The 20,681-nt window shown below is 49.2% G+C and overlaps 1 protein-coding gene across 5 annotated transcripts in view; it reads left to right on the top strand.

The window, feature by feature from the left end:
• MLLT10 (MLLT10 histone lysine methyltransferase DOT1L cofactor) overlaps positions 1-20,681 on the top strand; it is a 271,496-nt gene that overhangs the window by 177,492 nt on the left and 73,323 nt on the right. For all 5 annotated transcript variants that reach the window (XM_075315577.1, XM_075315578.1, XM_075315573.1 and 2 more), the window contains one exon: positions 2,092-2,661. In XM_075315577.1, coding sequence (XP_075171692.1) covers positions 2,092-2,661 — 570 coding nt within the window. The remainder of the gene's footprint in view (positions 1-2,091; positions 2,662-20,681) is intronic.

The following is a 20,681-nucleotide window of genomic DNA, read 5'->3' as shown; positions in this document are numbered from 1 at the left end:
ATTTAGTATAATGCTTATATTTAAGTGAAAAATTTATTGTAGTACAATGTGAATATCAGACATTTAATTGTTTTTATGATACAATAATCAAGATATTTGGATAGAACATAAAATATTTATTGGAATACAACTTTAGAACACAAAAAACTAATAAATTGTAAATATGTAATATATATATATATATATATATATATATATATATATATATATACACACAGTGTATATACACACACAAGATATATATGTAATCTACTGTATATTACATAGTGTATTACATATTTACAATTTATTACAGTTTTTTGTGTTCTAAAGTTGTATTCCAATAAATATATTTTATGTTCTATCCAAATATCTTGATTATCGTATCATAAAAATTATTAAATGTCTGATGTTCACATACACATATTCATGTACTACAATAAATTTTTCACCTAACTAAGCAATATATGTAGGAGTCGGAGTCGGAGTCGGAGTCGGAGTCGGAGTCGGAGTCGGAGTCGGAGTCGGAGTCGGAGTCGGAGTCGGAGTCGGAGTCGGAGTCGGAGTCGGAGTCGGAGTCGGAGTCGGAGTCGGAGTCGGAGTCGGAGTCGGAGTCGGAGTCGGAGTCGGAGTCGGAGTCGGAGTCGGAGTCGGAGTCGGAGTCGGAGTCGGAGTCGGAGTCGGAGTCGGAGTCGGAGTCGGAGTCGGAGTCGGAGTCGGAGTCGGAGTCGGAGTCGGAGTCGGAGTCGGAGTCGGAGTCGGAGTCGGAGTCGGAGTCGGAGTCGGAGTCGGTGCAAGAGAATTTGAGGAGTCGGAGTCGAAGGTTTGGCTTACCGACTCCACAGCCCTGGCAGTCACCCACACCAATCGGCAGATATTGGGAATCCGGAACAGCTCCACACCCGGAGTAGTGGCTGCCCTTTGGTATTGCAACTCATCTCCCAATTATAGTGCATCAGTGACCAGGATTTTCCTATATAACCTAAAGCCAGTGCTATACTGGCACTATCATGTTGATTCTATACAGACCTTTAGTTGTCAGCTAGGATGTATAGGTTTTGAAACACAAGCAAGTAAAGTTTGTAAAATGAGCAGCTTTTTGAATGGCAGCAGCTGACGAACAGCTGACAGGTGGGGTGGGTTTTCATAGTGATTCCCGCCCCCTGCCTGTCTGTCTTCTCCGTTTTTTTTTTTATGCTGATTTTATTATAGTATCATTTTACTAAGGGACTAGAAGAATCTGTGCTGATGTCATACCCATGTGACCAGAAGGAGCGGGGCCTTAGTCAACACAGCTGATACCAGGAAGCAACTTTATTTTTCTGTTGGCTGAGTCCCTGCCCCTTCTGGTCACATGGTTATGACATCAGCACAGGTCCTTCTAGTCACTTCGTTCTTCCCCTGTTGTATTTACTAACAGGCAGGGGGGTCGGGAATCACTATGAATACCCACCCTAGCTATCAGCTAAAAGGCAGCTGCTGTCATTCAAAAAACTGCTCATTTTACAAACGTTACTTGCTTGTGTTTCAAAACCTATATATCCTAGTTGACAATTAAAGATATTTATAGAATCAGCATGATAGCGCCAGTATAGCAATGGCTTTAGGTTATATAGGACAATTCTGGTGATTGGTGTGCTTTAAATGAACGTAATCTGAATTGCAGTACCTGACAATGACCACTACACAGTGTATGGAGCTGTGCTGTTCACTGTCGCCTTCTACCGGCCATTGCTCTAAGTATCCGCCTTATTCTGTGGTTGGGTTGTCGTATGTTGCACCCTTGCCAATCTTATATTGGTGACCTACCCTGTGGATAGCCCTGGACTATCCCTTGAAGAGAATAACTGCTACTGTACAAATCGAGAATGCTTGGAAGTTTTTCTTCTTTTCATCTTTATAAATGTAATCCAAATACTTGTATTTTTTTGAGGTTTTATGGCTTTCATTACAATATTCTCCAATGTTTCTTTTTCCGTAACAGATTGGATAGGAAAATTGACTTAATCGGAAGACACATTTGTTTTAGTGTATAATAGAGTAGGCTTGTCTCAACATTTAATAGTCCCATTGCATTTATTTTATACCTCTCCTTTTTTGGTTTTGTTCCAGGTAGTTTTATAGGAACACCAAGCAGTGTTAAGTCATCTTCTGGAAGTTCAGTGCAGTCACCCCAGGATTTTCTGAGCTTTACAGATTCTGAATTGCGGACTGATGGCTATCACCACCCACCACAACTCCCATCAACCAAAGATGCGTCCAAGACGGAGCCGGGACTGCAAGAAGGGACATTGAGCAGTTTTAGTTCCTTAATGGGCCTTCCATCAAATCCAGTTATGTCTTTCCAGACCAAAAACTTTGATAGTGTTCCTGGAGACTATATTAATTCAAGCCTTACTGTATCAGGATACAAGCGGGTACAATCCTCCATGGTGGAAGAAGAGACGGTGAAAGCGAAAAGGAGGAAAGGATGTAAGCCGAGTAAACATGGGCCTGGCCGACCAAGAGGGAGCAAGAATCAAGATAGTATGTCCAACCTGTCGGCTTCCTCAGCTTCACCAACATCCTCTGTGGCCTCTGCTGCCGGCAGTATAGCCAGCTCCGGTCTCCAGAGGTCCCCTACATTGCTCAGGAATGGCAGCCTCCAGAGCCTAAGCGTTGGCTCGTCTCCTGTTGGATCAGGTGGGTGAAATGATGACGTGTTTTCTGCATCTGTGCAAAACAGCATCCTCCGAGGAATTGCTCGCTCCTGTTCGTATATGCAATCCAACCATTGAAATACGACTCTGTTCACATCTCGTCAGCACCTAATTTGGTGGTAAATGCTAGGAATATTCCCAGTATACCTTTCATGTATTGGTCTGTTGCTTATTTAATTTATTTACTTATATTTTATTTTTTAAAATTTATTGGCGTGGTCTGTGAAGTAAAACACGGTCTACCGCACTACTACAGTTGCAAACAAAATACAATAATGTATACCAGCACGCCTTCAATTACATGGAGGCCAAAAAAGTGGTCTTTTGGTCTCCGGCAAGTGAATGGGGACAATGGAAAAATTCTTTTTCTTTGTCGCTCCATTGGGAGACCCAGACAATTGGGTGTATAGCTACTGCCTCCGGAGGCCACACAAAGTATCACACTCAAAAGTGTAAACCCCTCCCCTCTGCTATACACCCTCCCGTGCATCACGGGCTCCTCAGTTTTTATGCTTTGTGCGAAGGAGGCACACATCCACGCATAGCTCCACAACTTAGTCAGCAGCAGCTGCTGACTATTTCGGATGGAAGAAAAGTGGGCCCATATAGGGCCCCCAGCATGCTCCCTTCTCACCCCACTCTGGTCGGCGGTGCTGTTAAGGTTGAGGTACCCATTGCGGGTACATAGGCAGGAGCCAACATGCTGTTTTCCTTCCCCATCCCTGCAGGGCTCTGGGTGAAGTGGGATCCATAATCGGTCTCCAGACACTGGGACCGTGCTCCCTCCGCAGCCCCTGGGGAATCTGCTGGACAGGAGCTGGGTATCGTCAGGGACATGGCCCTGCTACTGTGAGGTACTCTGTGTCCCCTTGGGGACGGCGCATGGAGCGCTTGTGTCATACACGCTGCAGCACTGCTGGGCGTGTTAGTGCGCCGGGACTACCGCGCTGACCGCGCTTATTGCCGGCCGCGCTTATAACTCTAGTCCCCGGCTTCTGCGGCCTAGTACCGCATATTCCAGGTGCTCTGTGTCCCCGTTGGGACGGCGCATAAAGCACCTTGGGCCCAGACGCTGCAGCGACTGCGGCGTGCGTATGGGTCCGGGACTACCGCGCCGACCGTGCACTGCCGGCCGGCCACGATTTTAACTTTAGTCCCCGGCTTTTACGGCCTAGTATGGGATTCTCCCGCCCCCAGACCTGCCAGTCAGGGAAAACGGCGGGACGGTCGGTATGACGCCGACAGTGAGGGCTGTAGTACATTGAGCTGTCCTCCGCCCCCCTCACTACCCACGCTGGGGCACCAGATTCCCGCACTTTTTTGTGACTACGCCCACGCCTCCCTCCTCCTCAGAGAACGCAGTCAGCCATGTTTTTCAGCAACTTCTGGCTGCAGCTGAGGGAGACCCGGGGCAGAGAATCTGGTGGCTACAAGCCACATCCGCAGCCCCTGCCGGACAGGAGACGGAGTATCGTCAGGGACATGGCCCTGCATCTACAGGTACTCTGTGTCCCCGTTGGGACGGTGCATGAAGCACCTTGGCCTCAGACGCAGCTGCGACTGCGGTGTGCATTTTTTGTCCGGGACTACCGCGCCGACCGTGCCTGTTTGCCGGCCGCGGTTTTTACTTTAGTTCCCGGCTTTTGCGGCCTAGTGTGTTAAACTCCCGCCCCTGAGCCTGCCAGTCAGGGAGAAGGGCGGGATGGTCGGTATGTTGCCGACAGTGAGGGCTGGAGCACACCTCGCTGTCCTCCGCCCCCCCTCACTGATCACTATAGACCACCGGATTCCCGCAGACAGAGCCCTGCATCAGTACTCTGTGTCCCCTGAGGGACAGTGCACGCAGCATCTGTGTTACAAACGCCGCAGCGGTTGCTGACTGGTTTGTGAGACTGGGACTACCGCGCCGACCGCGCCATGTCTGCCGGCCGCGTTTTTAAATTTAGTTCCTGGCTCTTACGGCCTAGTGCCATATACTCCCGTTCTGGGGCCTGCCAGTCAGGAGTAACGACGGGACGGCCGACTGGACGTCGGCAGGGAGGGCTGGAGCATACGTTGGTATCCTCCTTCCCCCTCACTGAGCACTGGGGGGCACCAGTTTTTCAGGTGTTGTCCCCCCCTTGGTGCCGCAGAGTGTGTGTATATATATATATATATATATATATATATATGTATATGTATATGTATATGTATATATATATATATATATATATATGTGTGTGTGTGTGTTTATTTATATGGTATATGATTTCACTGTTCGGCAGCATTATTTGTTTTTGGCTGTATACCCTCACTGATTACTCTGCGGACGACAGGCTGTTGTCTGCTCTTAAAGAGTAAGGGTGCCAAGGCACTGCCTTATTTTAACCTCTTGTGCGGCTATATTACGGGCACTGCACAGATGACAGCGACAGAGTTTGCATGATGAAAACTTCGCCGGCGTTCCCTGTCCAGGCGGCAGGGACAGAGTTACAGCTTTGCTGAGAAACTCTCTGGGTCATTTTCACTATCCATGTCTCAGGCTATGGACAAATGGTCGGCTAAGAGACTAGGAGTTTGCAGTCCAGACCGGCCCCTTACACAGGCCCGGTCACTGCGGGATCGCCCCAGGCCTCTATCGGTCTGCGACGAAGCGTGTTCCTGGGGTGGCCTCTAGTTATTACGTGGTAAACTCCAGCACGAACCGCAGTCCCAGTCCGGCTAAGCAGCCTTGCTTGGAATCTTCCCCGACTTCTTCAAGGGTCTCAGCTTGAGGACCCTCTAGAGGATGGGGCGGAGCTCGCAACCCAGGACTCTGTCCGGACGTGGCTCTCAAGGCTTCACAGATACTGTCCAGAAGCACACCTTCCCGGACAAGCGTTTTACTGAACGCCTTATAACACACGTTGTCCCTTCCCCTCTGACGTTGTTAAGGTTTCGGCTCAGTGTCATAAGGTGACCTCCAGTCTCTGGACTGGCGGCTAGATCAGTAGTAGCAGTGGCTGGCGGGTCCACGCTCAAGAATGCCACAGACAGACAGACAGATAGAACTCCTAATGGGATCCATCTATGAAGCCATAGGCGCGTCCGTTGCCCCGGCCTTTGCAGGGGTGGGCATTCCAGGCTATCTCAGCTGCTCTGTCTCAGATCAATGCGGTCATCCTGTGCTCCGCAATTAGCGTCTTTGACGTCTCAGGCGGTGGTATTTTCACCCTCCGCCGTGCACAGAGAACCTTTTCTGCATGGCGGTCCAGGTCAGGGGAGTGGTCCCCACATGTCCAAGACCGATGTAGGAGACATTCTGTCTTACGGTCACAGGATAGAGCTCAGTTCTCGTCCTCCGACTCGTTGCTTCACAGCATCTCCGTCCCCCGAGCGAGCCGATGCACGTTTCCAGGTGATGAATACTCCGAAGGCAGGAGGAGTTGCGATCCTCGTTCCCCTTCAAGAACGTAGTCGCGGCTTTTTACTCCAGCTTGTTCGTGGTACCAGATAGGATCACTCCGCCCCGTTCTGGACTTCACACTGCTCAATGGACAGAGAACCTGACGGTTCCGGATGGAATCTCTCCGCTTGCCATCGCCTTTGATGGCCCAAGGAGGCTTCCTAGCATCAATCGACATCAGGGATGCTTATCTCCACGTGCCGTTTGTACCAGAATATCAGCGCTTCCTGCGCTTCGCCATTGGGAACGAACACCTTCAGTTCGTGGCACTAACTTTCGGCCTGGTGACAGCCCTACGGGCCTTCACCAAGGTCATGACAATGGTGGTAACGATCCTACTCTCTCAGGCAATCTGCTGGTCAAGGCCCCCTCTCGGGTGGCATGCCAACACAGCCTGAACATTGCTCTAGAGACTCTCCAGAGATTCGGGTGGTTCATCAATTTTTCCTAAAGTCAAAATTGACACCGGCCCAATCACTGACATATATCGGCATGGAGTTTCATACTCTCTCAGCGATAGTGAAGCTTCCGCTGGACAAACAGCGTTCACTACAGACAGGGGTGCAATCGTTCCTTCGAGCCCAGTCACACCCTTTCAGGCGCCTCATGCACTTCCTAGAGAAGTTGGTGGCAGCAATAGAGGCAGCTCCGTTTGCGCAGATTCATCTGCGCCCACTTTAATGGGACTTTCTCCGCAAATGGGACAGCAAATCGACGTCCCTCGACAAGAACGTTGCTCCTTCTCGGGCAGCCATGGCCTCCCTTCAGTGGTGGCTTCTTCCCACTCTTGTCGAAGGAAAAATCCTTCCTGCCCACATCCTGGGCTGTGGTCACGGCGGACGGGAGTCTGTCAGGGAGTCTTCCTCCGCCACAGGGCTCAGGGTACATGGACTCAACAGAGTCCTCCATCCAGATCAATGTTCTGGAGATAAGGGCAGTGTTCTAGCCCTAAAAGCGTTCCAGCCATGGCTGGAAGGCAGGCAGATCCGAATTCAGTCGGACAACGCCACGGCGGTGGCATACATCAACCACCAAGGCGGCACAAGCAGTCGGCAAGCCTTCCAGCAAGTCCGGCGGATTCTGCTGTGGGTGGAAGCCACAGCCTCCACCATCTCCGCAGTTCACATCCCGGGCGTAGAAAACTGGGAAGCAGACTTTCTCAGTCGCCAGGGCATGGACGCAGGGGAATGGTCTCTTCGACCGGACGTGTTTCAAGAGATTTGTTGCCGCTGGGGGAAGCCGGACGTCGACCTATTGGCGTCCCGGCACAACAACAAGGTCCCGGCTTTCATGGCACGTTTTCAAGATCACAGAGCTCTGGCGGCAGACGCATTAGTTCAGGATTGGTCGCAGTTTCCACTGCCTCACGTATTCCTCCTCTGGCACTGCTGCCCAGAGTGTTACACAGGATCAGATCCGACTGCCACCGCTCCATCCTCGTCGCTCTAGACTGGCCGAGGAGGTCGTGGTACCCGGATCTGTGGCATCTCACGGTAGGCCAACCGTGGACACTACCAGACCGGCCAGACTTGCTGTCTCAAGGGCCGTTTTTTCCAATCTGAATTCTGCGGCCCTCAACCTGACTGCGTAGCCATTGGGTCCTGGATCCTAGCGTCTTCAGGGTTATCTCAAGAGGTCATTGCCACTATGAGACAGGCCAGGAAACAACGTCCGCCAAGATCGACCACAGGACGTGGAAGATCTTCTTATCCTGGTGCTCTGATCAGAGTTTTACTCTCTGGCCATTCGCCTTGCCCACTTTCTGTCCTTCCTTCAATCCGGAATGGAAAAGGGGTTGTCTCTCGGTTCCCTTAAGGGACAAGTTTCGGCGCTTTCTGTGTTTTTTTTTTTTTTTTTCAAAAGCGTCTAGCCAAACTCCCTCAGGTACGCACGTTCCTGCAGGGGGTTTGCCACATAGTCCCTCCTTACAAGCGTCGGCTAGAACCCTGGGATCGGAACAGGGTGATACCGGCTCTTCAGAAACCACCCTTCGAGCCAATGAGAGATATTCTCTTTCACGCCTTTCGCAGAAGGTGGTCTCCCTAGTGGCAGTCACATCACTCCGCAGAATGTCTGACATAGCAGCGCTGTCATGCAAAGTCCCCCTTCCTGGTGTTTCACCAGGACAAGCTGGTTCTGCGTTCGGTTCTGGAATTTCTCCCGAAGGTGGTATCCTCTGTTCATCTCAATCAGGATATCTTCTTACCTTCTTTTGGTTCTCATCCGCTTCACCAACGTGAAAAGGATTTGCACTTGTTAGGTCTGGTGAGAGCACTCAGACTCTACATTTCTCGTACGGCGCCCCTGCGCCGCTCGGATGCGCTCTTTGTCCTTGTCGCTAGCCAGCGTAAAGGGTCGCAAGCTCCCAAGTCAACTTGGCTCGGTGGATCAAGGAACCAATTCTTGAAGCCTACCGTTCTGCTGGGCTTCCGGTTCCTTCAAGGCTGAAGGCCCATTCTCCCAGAGCCGTGGGTGCGTCCTGGGCGTTGCTGCACCAGGCTACGGCTCAGCAGGTGTGTCAGGCGACTACCTGGTTGAGTCTGCACGCTTTCACGGAGCACTATCTAGTGCATACCTACGCTCGGCAGATGCCAGCTTAGGTAGGCGAGTCCTTCAGGCGGCGGTTGCCCACCTGTAGGAAGGAGCCGTTTTACGGCTCTTTTACCGAGGTATTCTTTTACCCACCCAGGGACTGCTTTTGGACGTCCCAATTGTCTGGGTCTCCCAATGGAGCGACAAAGAAGAAGGGAATTTTGTTTACTTACCGTAAATTCCTTTTCTTCTAGCTCCAATTGGGAGACCCAGCACCCGCCCCTGTTTCCTTCGGGCTGTTATTTCTTTGTGTACACATGTTGTTCAGATTGAATTGTTCTTGGTCATGGTTTCAGTTCTCCGAACATCCTTCGGATTGAATTTACCTTAGACCAATTTATAAGTTTCCTCCTTCCTGCTTTTGCACCAAAACTGAGGAGCCCGTGATGCACGGGAGGGTGTATAGCAGAGGGGAGGGGTTTACACTTTTGAGTGTGATACTTTGTGTGGCCTCCGGAGGCAGTAGCTATACACCCAATTGTCTGGGTCTCCCAATTGGAGCTAGAAGAAAAGGAATTTACGGTAAGTAAACAAAATTCCCTTCATTTGCATTGATAGGTTTTTCCGTTCACATGGGGATCTTAAAAATGAAATGTGAACTGAGCCTATGCATTATATTAACATTAGATAAACCCACTGATTTTGCCAATACTAGCGAATTTGAGCGGGGTTGGGTGTGGAAGAGGTCTCCTGACAGATGTTCCTTTTATTTTTTTTTTTTTTTTGGCAGATAAGCCACTGCTAGAGGACTCTCCTCTCCAATTAGTAACACATGAGCACTTGGCTGTGCAGACCGCTTGTGTATTGGGAAGTCTGAGTGGTGGGTGTCAGGCTTAAGGCCACTATTCACATTAGACTAATCTCGGACAAATCCGCCATCATTGGTGGAGCAAGCCAATTGTCTATGAATGGAAGCCTGCTGACCAATGATGTCAGGGAAGATGAGGTTCCAACAGATCAGATATGCCACCAGAAGAGTCTGATTGCGGTGCTTGTAGAGGACACCAGAGTTCTAGGCGTAGAGAGCGCCAGACTGCTAGGCGTAGAGAGAGGACGCCAGAGTGCTAGGCGTAGAGAGAGGACGCCAGAGTGCTAGGCGTGGAGAGAGGACGCCAGAGTGCTAGGCGTGGAGAGAGGACGCCAGAGTGCTAGGCGTGGAGAGAGGACGCCAGAGTGCTAGGCGAGGAGAGAGGGCCCCAGAGTGCTAGGCGTGGAGAGAGGGCGCCAGAGTGCTAGGCGTGGAGAGAGGGCGCCAGAGTGCTAGGCGTGGAGAGAGGGCGCCAGAGTGCTAGGCGTGGAGAGAGGACGCCAGAGTGCTAGGCGTGGAGAGGGGACGCCAGAGTGCTAGGCGTGGAGAGGGGACGCCAGAGTGCTAGGCGTGGAGAGGGGGGACGCCAGAGTGCTAGGCGTGGAGAGGGGAGACGCCAGAGTGCTAGGCGTGGAGAGGGGAGACGCCAGAGTGCTAGGCGTGGAGAGGGGAGACGCCAGAGTGCTAGGCGTGGAGAGGGGAGACGCCAGAGTGCTAGGCGTGGAGAGGGGAGACGCCAGAGTGCTAGGCGTGGAGAGGGGAGACGCCAGAGTGCTAGGCGTGGAGAGGGGACGCCAGAGTGCTAGGCGTGGAGAGGGGACGCCAGAGTGCTAGGCGTGGAGAGGGGGGACGCCAGAGTGCTAGGCGTGGAGAGGGGAGACGCCAGAGTGCTAGGCGTGGAGAGGGGAGACGCCAGAGTGCTAGGCGTGGAGAGGGGAGACGCCAGAGTGCTAGGCGTGGAGAGGGGAGACGCCAGAGTGCTAGGCGTGGAGAGGGGAGACGCCAGAGTGCTAGGCGTGGAGAGGGGAGACGCCAGAGTGCTAGGCGTGGAGAGGGGAGACGCCAGAGTGCTAGGCGTGGAGAGGGGAGACGCCAGAGTGCTAGGCGTGGAGAGGGGAGACGCCAGAGTGCTAGGCGTGGAGAGGGGAGACGCCAGAGTGCTAGGCGTGGAGAGGGGAGACGCCAGAGTGCTAGGCGTGGAGAGGGGAGACGCCAGAGTGCTAGGCGTGGAGAGGGGAGACGCCAGAGTGCTAGGCGTGGAGAGGGGAGACGCCAGAGTGCTAGGCGTGGAGAGGGGAGACGCCAGAGTGCTAGGCGTGGAGAGGGGAGACGCCAGAGTGCTAGGCGTGGAGAGGGGAGACGCCAGAGTGCTAGGCGTGGAGAGGGGAGACGCCAGAGTGCTAGGCGTGGAGAGGGGAGACGCCAGAGTGCTAGGCGTGGAGAGGGGAGACGCCAGAGTGCAAGGCGTGGAGAGGGGAGACGCCAGAGTGCAAGGCGTGGAGAGGGGAGACGCCAGAGTGCTAGGCGTGGAGAGGGGAGACGCCAGAGTGCTAGGCGTGGAGAGGGGGGACGCCAGAGTGCTAGGCGTGGAGAGGGGGGACGCCAGAGTGCTAGGCGTGGAGAGGGGGGACGCCAGAGTGCTAGGCGTGGAGAGGGGGGACGCCAGAGTGCTAGGCGTGGAGAGGGGGGACGCCAGAGTGCTAGGCGTGGAGAGGGGGGACGCCAGAGTGCTAGGCGTGGAGAGGGGGGACGCCAGAGTGCTAGGCGTGGAGAGGGGGGACGCCAGAGTGCTAGGCGTGGAGAGGGGGGACGCCAGAGTGCTAGGCGTGGAGAGGGGGGACGCCAGAGTGCTAGGCGTGGAGAGGGGGGACGCCAGAGTGCTAGGCGTGGAGAGGGGGGACGCCAGAGTGCTAGGCGTGGAGAGGGGGGACGCCAGAGTGCTAGGCGTGGAGCACACTCTAGGTATAGAAGAGTCAGAAGAGGTAGCTGCTTGCCACCCGATCGGCCGGTCCATCGTCCTGCTGACAGCTATGTATTGTGTGTGGGGCCCCGGATGGGTGTTTGGCTGACCGCTATCTTAGATTTATGGGCACCATAACTTGACATAAGTTAATGGTCTCCACACATTCCTGTTGCTTCGGGCAGCATTTCCTTTTGAAAATATATACTTGGCCAAATTTTTAAAGTTAATGTCGATTCATTTTTAAATAGTGTGAGAATTTAGATTTACTCATGACAACAATTTAGATAATTTTTTTTCTTCTTTCCAACGATCCACACCTGAACAATGGCACGTGAAAAGAGAACAGCCAATGCTTGCGATATCTGTCAAAATGGGCATCAAAACCAAAAAAAATAATCAGCTCATCGCTATAGGAGGTGCCATGTTGGGTGCGGTGCATGGAAGCTCTCGGGTAATAGAGAGCAATGGACAAAAAAGGGGAAAATCCAGCAACCGCGAAAAAAGTGATAGTTAAAATCTCATCACATTTATTGAAAAAATTAAAACCAAAAGGCGCGTAAAAGCAGGCGTATATAATAATAAAGACACCAGGTCTACTTGTTTCGAAAAGGTACGCCCCTAGTCTGGACAAAAGGTTTATTTTTTTCAATAAATGTGATTTTTTTTTTTTTTTTTTTTTTTTTCCCCAATATACATTTTTTTTTTGCATTTACTGGATTTTTACATTATCTGTCGATATTTTCAGTTTTGCTGGTTTTTTGTAGGTATGTTGCTCCTACCGAATCTACTTTTCTTTCGGATCACAACAAAATTTGGTCACTTATTGCATCAAGCTTATGTATGGCATTGCCGCTCAAGACGTAAGCATTCACGAAGACAAGACATTCACAAAAGTGGCGTATGAAATCCCTGATGTAAGGGGTTAACAGACAGGACGGCCAGGGATTTACCTTTCTTAAAGCGCCCTTTCTTCCCCCTCTTTTGTGAGGGTATCTGTAGTGAGAATGGAAGTCACGGTTTGGTTAAGGTGGAAAATAAATTGCCATAAGTGCACTTTACGTAGCTCTCCCCATGCTGTATTGATGAGATTTCATATCCCCACCCCCTTTTTTTTTTTTTTTTTTTTTTTTTTATAGCGTAATGCATTAATTCAATGGATAGGTAGGAGGCCTTTACATCTAAAGACCATTTTCTCCCTTGAACCTACCAGAACCCACAAGACTGGATGTAAATGGGCTTTTAAGCCGCGCACTGGTTATTGAATGACATTTTATTCCTCCGTGCGTCTGCATGGAACGGCTCCTTTTTCAAGGAGAAAAGATGAAGGGTGCCATCTTTCAGAGGGAAGTCTGTGGATTAAAACACGACTGCACTTTGAGTCGGGAAATCCAGGCCCTTGTTCAGCTCCACAATAGCCGGCTACACAAATAATAATTTAATGGCTACTGCGTGCTCTATGGAAAAACCAAGGCTTTTAGGCCCCGACGTGCAAGATGAGGTCCCCGAGGCAAGGTCAATTACACAAAACTGTTATCGGGGTAAATCTAGGTTCACATTGGGAAGTCAGGTGTTTGCAAACATTACTTATCAGCCATGATGTGTCGGTATATGGCAGCATTATTCATGTGGGATCCTTATTTAAAGAGACAGTACATCTTATTAACCCTGCTTTCTTTGTCCTGAAGAAGCAGAGTCGAAGGCTGCGAGAAGGTGATGGAAGCAGTTTATAAGCACTTCAGTCTTTTTCTTTTTTTTTTCTTTTCAAACCCTTATTGCAGATTTTCGACTTCTTTCGGACCTGGCCATCAACAGATTGATGTACACTGGAGATCACTGTATGATCACTTGCTTTTTCAGAAAAAATGTAATCTACATTGATGAGCATGTGATGGTTTTGTGTAAGGGGTGCAGCGTGCCACTAGAACAGTGTTTTTACAAAAGATTCAAAGTTTATCAACGTTAAACCTTTATTTTGCCCAAAACGTGATGATCATAATTAGATAACAGCAACGACAGGGAAAAATTATAAGTACATTTTCTGCAGGTAACATCAGTCACCGATCAGTAGGACGTGTACCGGCCGTTGCTGTGAATGACTTCTGCACAACTGCGGCCACAGGACATCACTAGTCTCTCACACTGCTCTGGTGTGATTTTGGCCCACTCTTCTTCCAGTCTCTTCCACAGTTCTTTGACTGTTGTGGGTTTCTTCGCCATAACTTTGTCACCAAGCTTTTTCCAGAGGTCTTCTATTGGGTTTAGATCAGGACTCTAAGCTGGACATTTTATTGCTTCAATGTTTTCGGTTTCAAGGAACTCCTTTCCCTGTTGTGCTGTGTGATAGGGGACATTGTCGTGCATGAAAATTGCTGACTGAGTGATGAATCCAAGTAAGGAACCACGTGTTGCTGAAGAAGGTTCTGATCCACACTTGTATTCGCACTGCCATGTAGTTGTATGAGAGATCCAATCCCTCCTGCAGAACGCATTCCCCAAACCATGACACTTCCTCCACCACCTTTTATTGACTTAACACACTTTGGGCTCAATTTTTCCCCAGTTTATCGACGAACATAATGTTTCCCATCAGACCCAAATAAATTAAACTTGCTTTCATCACTTAAATGAACTGTGGACACTTCTCCTCTGTCCACACAACATGCTCCTCTCCAAAGGTGAGTCAAGCCTTTTGATTTTTTTCTGCTAATGAGAGGCTTGGTCACTGGAGAGGGGGCTTTCAGTCCAAATGCTCTTAACGTTGTGACACGTATGACGAGACAGATCCTTACCCTGCTCAGTGCTGAGCTGCTGAGCAATTCCAGCTGCAGTGTTGAAACAATTACTCATGGAGATTCTCTGCATTATCCTGTCCTCCCTTGTATTTATATTTTGAGGGCAACCAGCCTTCTTGGGGGACTTGAAGAGTTTGTCATGTTGTAAAGATGAAATATTCTTGAAATCACAGACTCGGAATGACCAGCTTCTCTTACTATGGCTCATAGTCACCCCTTTGGCCTTCATCTGGCCAACCTGCTGCTGGAGGGTTTCAGTCACTTTAGAATGGCACACTATTTTTCCAAAGTCAGTGGAAACTGGAAAGTTAGGCTGCCAGTTACATAGGGTTTGTCAGATAATTAAGGAAATTAGCACCAGGTGCCAGATTACCACCAATAACTTAGTTATCTGAAAGTGTTCTCTAATTTTGATCACTGTTCTTTTTTTATGTATCTTTTACATTATCTGCTTTTGAAAAAAATTCAATTTATGAAATAAGCAGAAAATACTGGGAGTTTCTTCGTTAGGATGTAATCACATAGGACGACACAATGACCACAACATTTAGGAAATTGTGTGTTCTCTCATTTTGATCTCCATTGTATACCAGTGAGCTTTTTCTTTTTTTGCAGACACAGACCAGCTCTGCCAGCGACTTATTGTACAATACCTTTTTCTTGTTTGTTTAATCCTGTAACTGTTTCCTGTGGATGCCCTAGTTACATTGGGAAATTGTAAAGTAGAAAGTTATCAGAGTGAACGTCCTCCAGAGCGAAATTAAATATATTCTATGTAAATATATATAGACCTAATTACACCGTATCTTTCTGACTTTTCAGCAAGAAAGTCTTGCCAAATGTTTGTGCGTCTTATAATCTGGATGCACTTACCTCTATGGCTGAGAGAAGTGCGCATATAGAATCGAGAGAACTGTGCAGCCGCACAAGTGTCTCCTTCCTCTGATCTATCAAGGTAGGGGCAGGAGACAAAGCTGATCAGGACCTGCATAGATCTCCCCATGCTGTGGGTCTTGAAAAAGCTTCCCAGGGCAAGAGCTCAAAGGTATTGATTAGCTGCAGCAACCCCCCAAAAATGTCACAGGTATGGGATCACTCACATCCCTACAAGAAGTAAGTGGGGATGCAATAAGGAGACTTAATACCTGGTGTTAAACTACTCATGCATAACATTGAATTAGGATGACTTCAAAGGGGTGTGTGTGTGTGTGGCAGAGCTGTGTGAGTGTTTCTATATAGTAGAGATGTGTGTATCATTGCTGTGTGAGGTTGAGGGTGTATGAAGCAGAGCTGTGTGAGGGTTTCTATATAGTAGAGATGTGTGTATCATTGCTGTGTGAGGTTTTGGTTGTATGAAGGAGAACTGTGTGAGGTTTTGGTTGTATGAAGGAGAACTGTGTGAGGTTTTGGTTGTATGAAGGAGAACTGTGTGAGGTTTTGGTTGTATGAAGGAGAACTGTGTGAGGTTTTGGTTGTATGAAGGAGAACTGTGTGAGGTTTTGGTTGTATGAAGGAGAACTGTGTGAGGTTTTGGGTGTATGAAGGAGAACTGTGTGAGGTGTGTGTATGAAGCAGAGCTATGTGAGGTTGTGGGTGTATGAAGCAGAGCTGTGTGAGGTGTGTGTGTGTGTGTGTGAGAAGCAGAGCTGTGTGAGGTTGTGGGTGTATGAAGCAGAGCTGTGTGAGGTTGTGGGTGTATGAAGCAGAGCTGTGTGAGGTGTGTGTGAGGTGTGTGTGAGGTGTGTGTGTGTGAGGTGTGTGAGGTGTGTGTGTGTGTGAGGTGTGTGTGTGTGTGAGGTGTGTGTGTGTGTGAGGTGTGTGTGTGTGTGAGGTGTGTGTGTGTGTGAGGTGTGTGTGTGTGTGGTGTGTGTGTGTGTGAGGTGTGTGTGTAGCAGAGGTGTATGAAGCAGAGCTGTGTGAGGTTGCGGGTGTATGAAGCAGAGCTGTGTGTGTGTGTGTGTGTGAAGCAGAGGTGTATGAAGCAGAGCTGTGTGAGGTTGTGGGTGTGTGAAGCAGAGCTGTGTGAGGTTGCGGGTGTATGAAGCAGAGCTGTGTGAGGTTGCGGGTGTATGAAGCAGAGCTGTGTGTGTGTGTGTGTGTGTGTGAAGCAGAGGTGTATGAAGCAGAGCTGTGTGAGGTTGTGGGTGTGTGAAGCAGAGCTGTGTGAGGTTGCGGGTGTATGAAGCAGAGCTGTGTGAGGTGTGTGTGTGTGAAGCAGAGCTGTGTGAGGTTGCGGGTGTATGAAGCAGAGCTGTGTGAGGTGTGTGTGTGTGTGTGTGTGTGAAGCAGAGCTGTGTGAGGTTGTGGGTGTATGAAGCAGAGCGGTGTGAGGTTGCGGGTGTATGAAGCAGAGCTGTGTGAGGTTGCGGGTGTATGAAGCAGAGCTGTGTGAGGTTGCGGGTGTATGAAGCAGAGCTGTGTGAGGTTGCGGGTGTATGAAGCAGAGCTGTGTGAGATTGCGGGTGTATGAAGCAGAGCTGTGTGAGGTTGCGGGTGTATGAAGCAGAGCTGTGTGTGTGTGTGTGTGTGTGAAGCAGAGGTGTATGAAGCAGAGCTGTGTGAGGTTGTGGGTGTGTGAAGCAGAGCTGTGTGAGGTTGCGGGTGTATGAAGCAGAGCTGTGTGAGGTGTGTGTGTGTGTGTGAAGCAGAGCTGTGTGAGGTTGCGGGTGTATGAAGCAGAGCTGTGTGTGTGTGTGTGTGAAGCAGAGGTGTATGAAGCAGAGCTGTGTGAGGTTGTGGGTGTGTGAAGCAGAGCTGTGTGAGGTTGCGGGTGTATGAAGCAGAGCTGAGTGAGGTGTGTGTGTGTGTGTGTGTGAAGCAGAGCTGTGTGAGGTTGCGGGTGTATGAAGCAGAGCTGTGTGAGGTGTGTGTGTGTGTGTGTGTGTGTGAAGCAGAGCTGTGTGAGGTTGTGGGTGTATGAAGCAGAGCGGTGTGAGGTTGCGGGTGTATGAAGCAGAGCTGTGTGAGGTTGCGGGTGTATGAAGCAGAGCTGTGTGAGGTTGCGGGTGTATGAAGCAGAGCTGTGTGAGGTTGCGGGTGTATGAAGCAGAGCTGTGTGAGATTGCGGGTGTATGAAGCAGAGCTGTGTGAGGTTGCGGGTGTATGAAGCAGAGCTGTGTGTGTGTGTGTGTGTGTGTGAAGCAGAGGTGTATGAAGCAGAGCTGTGTGAGGTTGTGGGTGTGTGAAGCAGAGCTGTGTGAGGTTGCGGGTGTATGAAGCAGAGCTGTGTGAGGTGTGTGTGTGTGTGAAGCAGAGCTGTGTGAGGTTGTGGGTGTATGAAGCAGAGCGGTGTGAGGTTGCGGGTGTATGAAGCAGAGCGGTGTGAGGTTGCGGGTGTATGAAGCAGAGCTGTGTGAGGTTGCGGGTGTATGAAGCAGAGCTGTGTGAGGTTGCGGGTGTATGAAGCAGAGCTGTGTGAGGTTGCGGGTGTATGAAGCAGAGCTGTGTGAGATTGCGGGTGTATGAAGCAGAGCTGTGTGAGGTTGCGGGTGTATGAAGCAGAGCTGTGTGAGGTTGCGGGTGTATGAAGCAGAGCTGTGTGAGGTTGCGGGTGTATGAAGCAGAGCTGTGTGAGGTTGCGGGTGTATGAAGCAGAGCTGTGTGAGATTGCGGGTGTATGAAGCAGAGCTGTGTGAGGTTGCGGGTGTATGAAGCAGAGCTGTGTGTGTGTGTGTGTGAAGCAGAGGTGTATGAAGCAGAGCTGTGTGGCGTGCAGTGTGTATATATTATCTGGGGAGCAGAGCTGTGTGTATTCTGTGTACGTGTGCTTTGCAGAGACCACTTTTTCTTTTCTCCTGTTTTTTTTTTTCCTTTTTTTCCCTCTTTCCTCTTTTTTCCTCCTTTTTTTTTTTTTTTTCTTTTTACTTTTTTCCTTTTTTTAATTTTTTCTCCCCTTTTTTTTGTCTCCTTTTTTTTTTTCTCTTTTTTTGTAGCCTTTGTTTAAATGAAAACTAGAACAAAATACCTTTAAAATAAAGTCTAAAAAGCAGACCTATGTATCTTGAAAAGAAAAGCTTCTGAAATGAATTGTACAGCTGATCCTTGCATTTGCACGTTGAGCCAAATATGTTCTTAATGTTCTTAATGCTTACTGGGGGAAGCTTCTGCCCCGTCCTCTGGTGGAGAACAGAAGACTGGGCATGTTGAAATCCAACATGTCTGATCCTTATTACTCCACTGAAATGCTCTGCCAGGGGAACAACACATTAGACGATTAGCTGTTCCCACCAAAATCCGCGCGCTCGACCGTATGCCAAACTCCTAGACAAGTGAAGAGAGGGATATCCGAACAGAGCATTTGGAGCATTTCTTTTTGAGGTTGGTGGTTTAGGTCTTCATATAAGTCGTTGGGCCAACAATGATCTCTCCCAGGTACGCCACCATACAGGAACACTCAGCTTCTCCACGTGCTACTGTGTTCTCTATGGGGGGAGTGATGCTGTTTATTTGGGAAGAATTGTAAGGGCCCCCCCCCCGTACACACTGGACCATTGGTAGCTCCATCCGTTTTTAATCTTATGGGGACCGTTGACATTAATAGAGTATCTACAGGAGACACCATAAATGTGTAGTGATGGCACTTTTGGTCCCAGGGGGCCGGGTTACGTCACGGCGGAGTATACAGTAGTGACATGTAAAGTAATCCCTGCATGTCTGATGTCTGGGACTCTGTAAAGTATCAGCCCAGAGCGTCCTGGGGGTGGCCATACACGTGGAAGGGTTAATATGTGACCGCCTCGGCTTCCATGCTGCTCGGTTAAGTGGTTTGCATTTTTTGGCAATAGATTCTAAAAGCTGATTTGTTTAATGAGATTATAGAAATCTAATTTTGCCTGCTATAAGGGGACGCCGGCAGGACACTATGCAAATGGCACTAGCCATAGTAAATTGGATGTCGTCAAATCTTTAATTACCGTTCTGTCTGTTATGCAAAGCAGAGCAAACATCGCGGGGAGGTGATCTGAGTGTAAATGGGAGGATTTCCAGCATATTGGTGTGGATGCATATTTATCACAGCAAATTGCCTTTCCCTATTCTTTTCCTCTCCAGATTTGCTTCCATTGATGCCCCCAGTTATTGTAGCATTGTATTGTACGTGGCCACTGATGACGCGCTAGTCATTGTGATGGGATAGGAAACGCGTTTCTTTTCTCGGTGCCTGGGAACAGCCAGAAGATGATGACATGATGTATGGACCCTTATCAAAAAGGGGTCACCACCCAACAAGAGGTAGAATCGGTGCAGAAGGGAAGGACCGAACCGGATGCACAAAATTTTTGACCCAGTTCTACAGTAAAATTATGGAATAGATTTTTAAAGGGGTTTGCTCTTCTTTTTTTTTTTTTTTTTTGGGCAATCACTTCCTTGACGAGTTGATTTTAAACTATACCAATGCTGGAATCCCCCAAGTGATAAACTCGAATCCATGGCAATATATGTTTAAATTACAGCGCCACCACAGGAGGTATTGACAATTACACATTGCCTACTCAAATCCATAGGTTATTTGTGTAATTAAGGTCAGGTCCTCCTGAGCTAGAGACGCTCTTTATAACCGCTGTACACTTTGGTCCAGTGTCATGCTAGGTACAAGGAAGTACCAAGCGAGCAGCGTAAGGGAAGGGGACCCCTGTGTCTAGGGAAGGAGGAGATGGTGGCCCCTGTCCAAACCTACAGTTGGTTCCTGGGGTCCCTCACCACCCTAGATAGGTTCTATGTGCCAAACCAGATACCTGACCCTAGGTATCCCTGGTGCTGGACACTAAATAGGCACTAAATGAGCTCTTTATCAACCCCACTAAACACTAAAGGAAGACACAAGGGGTGTACACAGGGGGAAAAAGCATGAACTCCTTATCCACAGATGACACAGGCAGGAGTTCATCAAGCTTTAGAGACAATACTACAGATGAGAGCAAGCCACCTGCTTGCAACCAGAGCTAGAATGAACTGAATATCCTCACCAGTACCAGAGTAGAAGGGCGTATTTAAGCACTGAGAATACTGATAATTGCTGGGTGGAAGGCTCTTGCTGGGTCCCAAATGCGAAGAGATGAAAATCCTGCAGAAAAGCTACCCATAGCAATGATACTGACAGCAGCAACAGTAGAAAGTCAGGGAGCATTTTGCACAGCCAAACACTGTGACCTTCTATGGCCAGAAACCACATGGCTGTCTGTCACCCGTGACACCGAGAGATGATTTTCCTGGACAGAGGACTTTAGAAGTAACTCAAAATTCCCATAGAGATTATAGGACATTGAGATTTCTAAACTGGACAGTCCCTTTAAGCCAAGGAAATAGTCATTCACCCCAATAAGTGTCAGAATACAATATTTATTCTCCTACTACTATTTTGTAGTGATAGTCTTGTAGTGCAGAGCTGCATTCACTATTTTTTTTTTTTCCCTTCAAGTGTAAAAAT

The sequence above is a fragment of the Anomaloglossus baeobatrachus genome, chromosome 6 (genome assembly GCF_048569485.1).
Source record: "Anomaloglossus baeobatrachus isolate aAnoBae1 chromosome 6, aAnoBae1.hap1, whole genome shotgun sequence".
Lineage (NCBI taxonomy): Eukaryota > Metazoa > Chordata > Amphibia > Anura > Aromobatidae > Anomaloglossus > Anomaloglossus baeobatrachus.
This window is presented reverse-complemented; position numbering and strand designations above follow the sequence as displayed.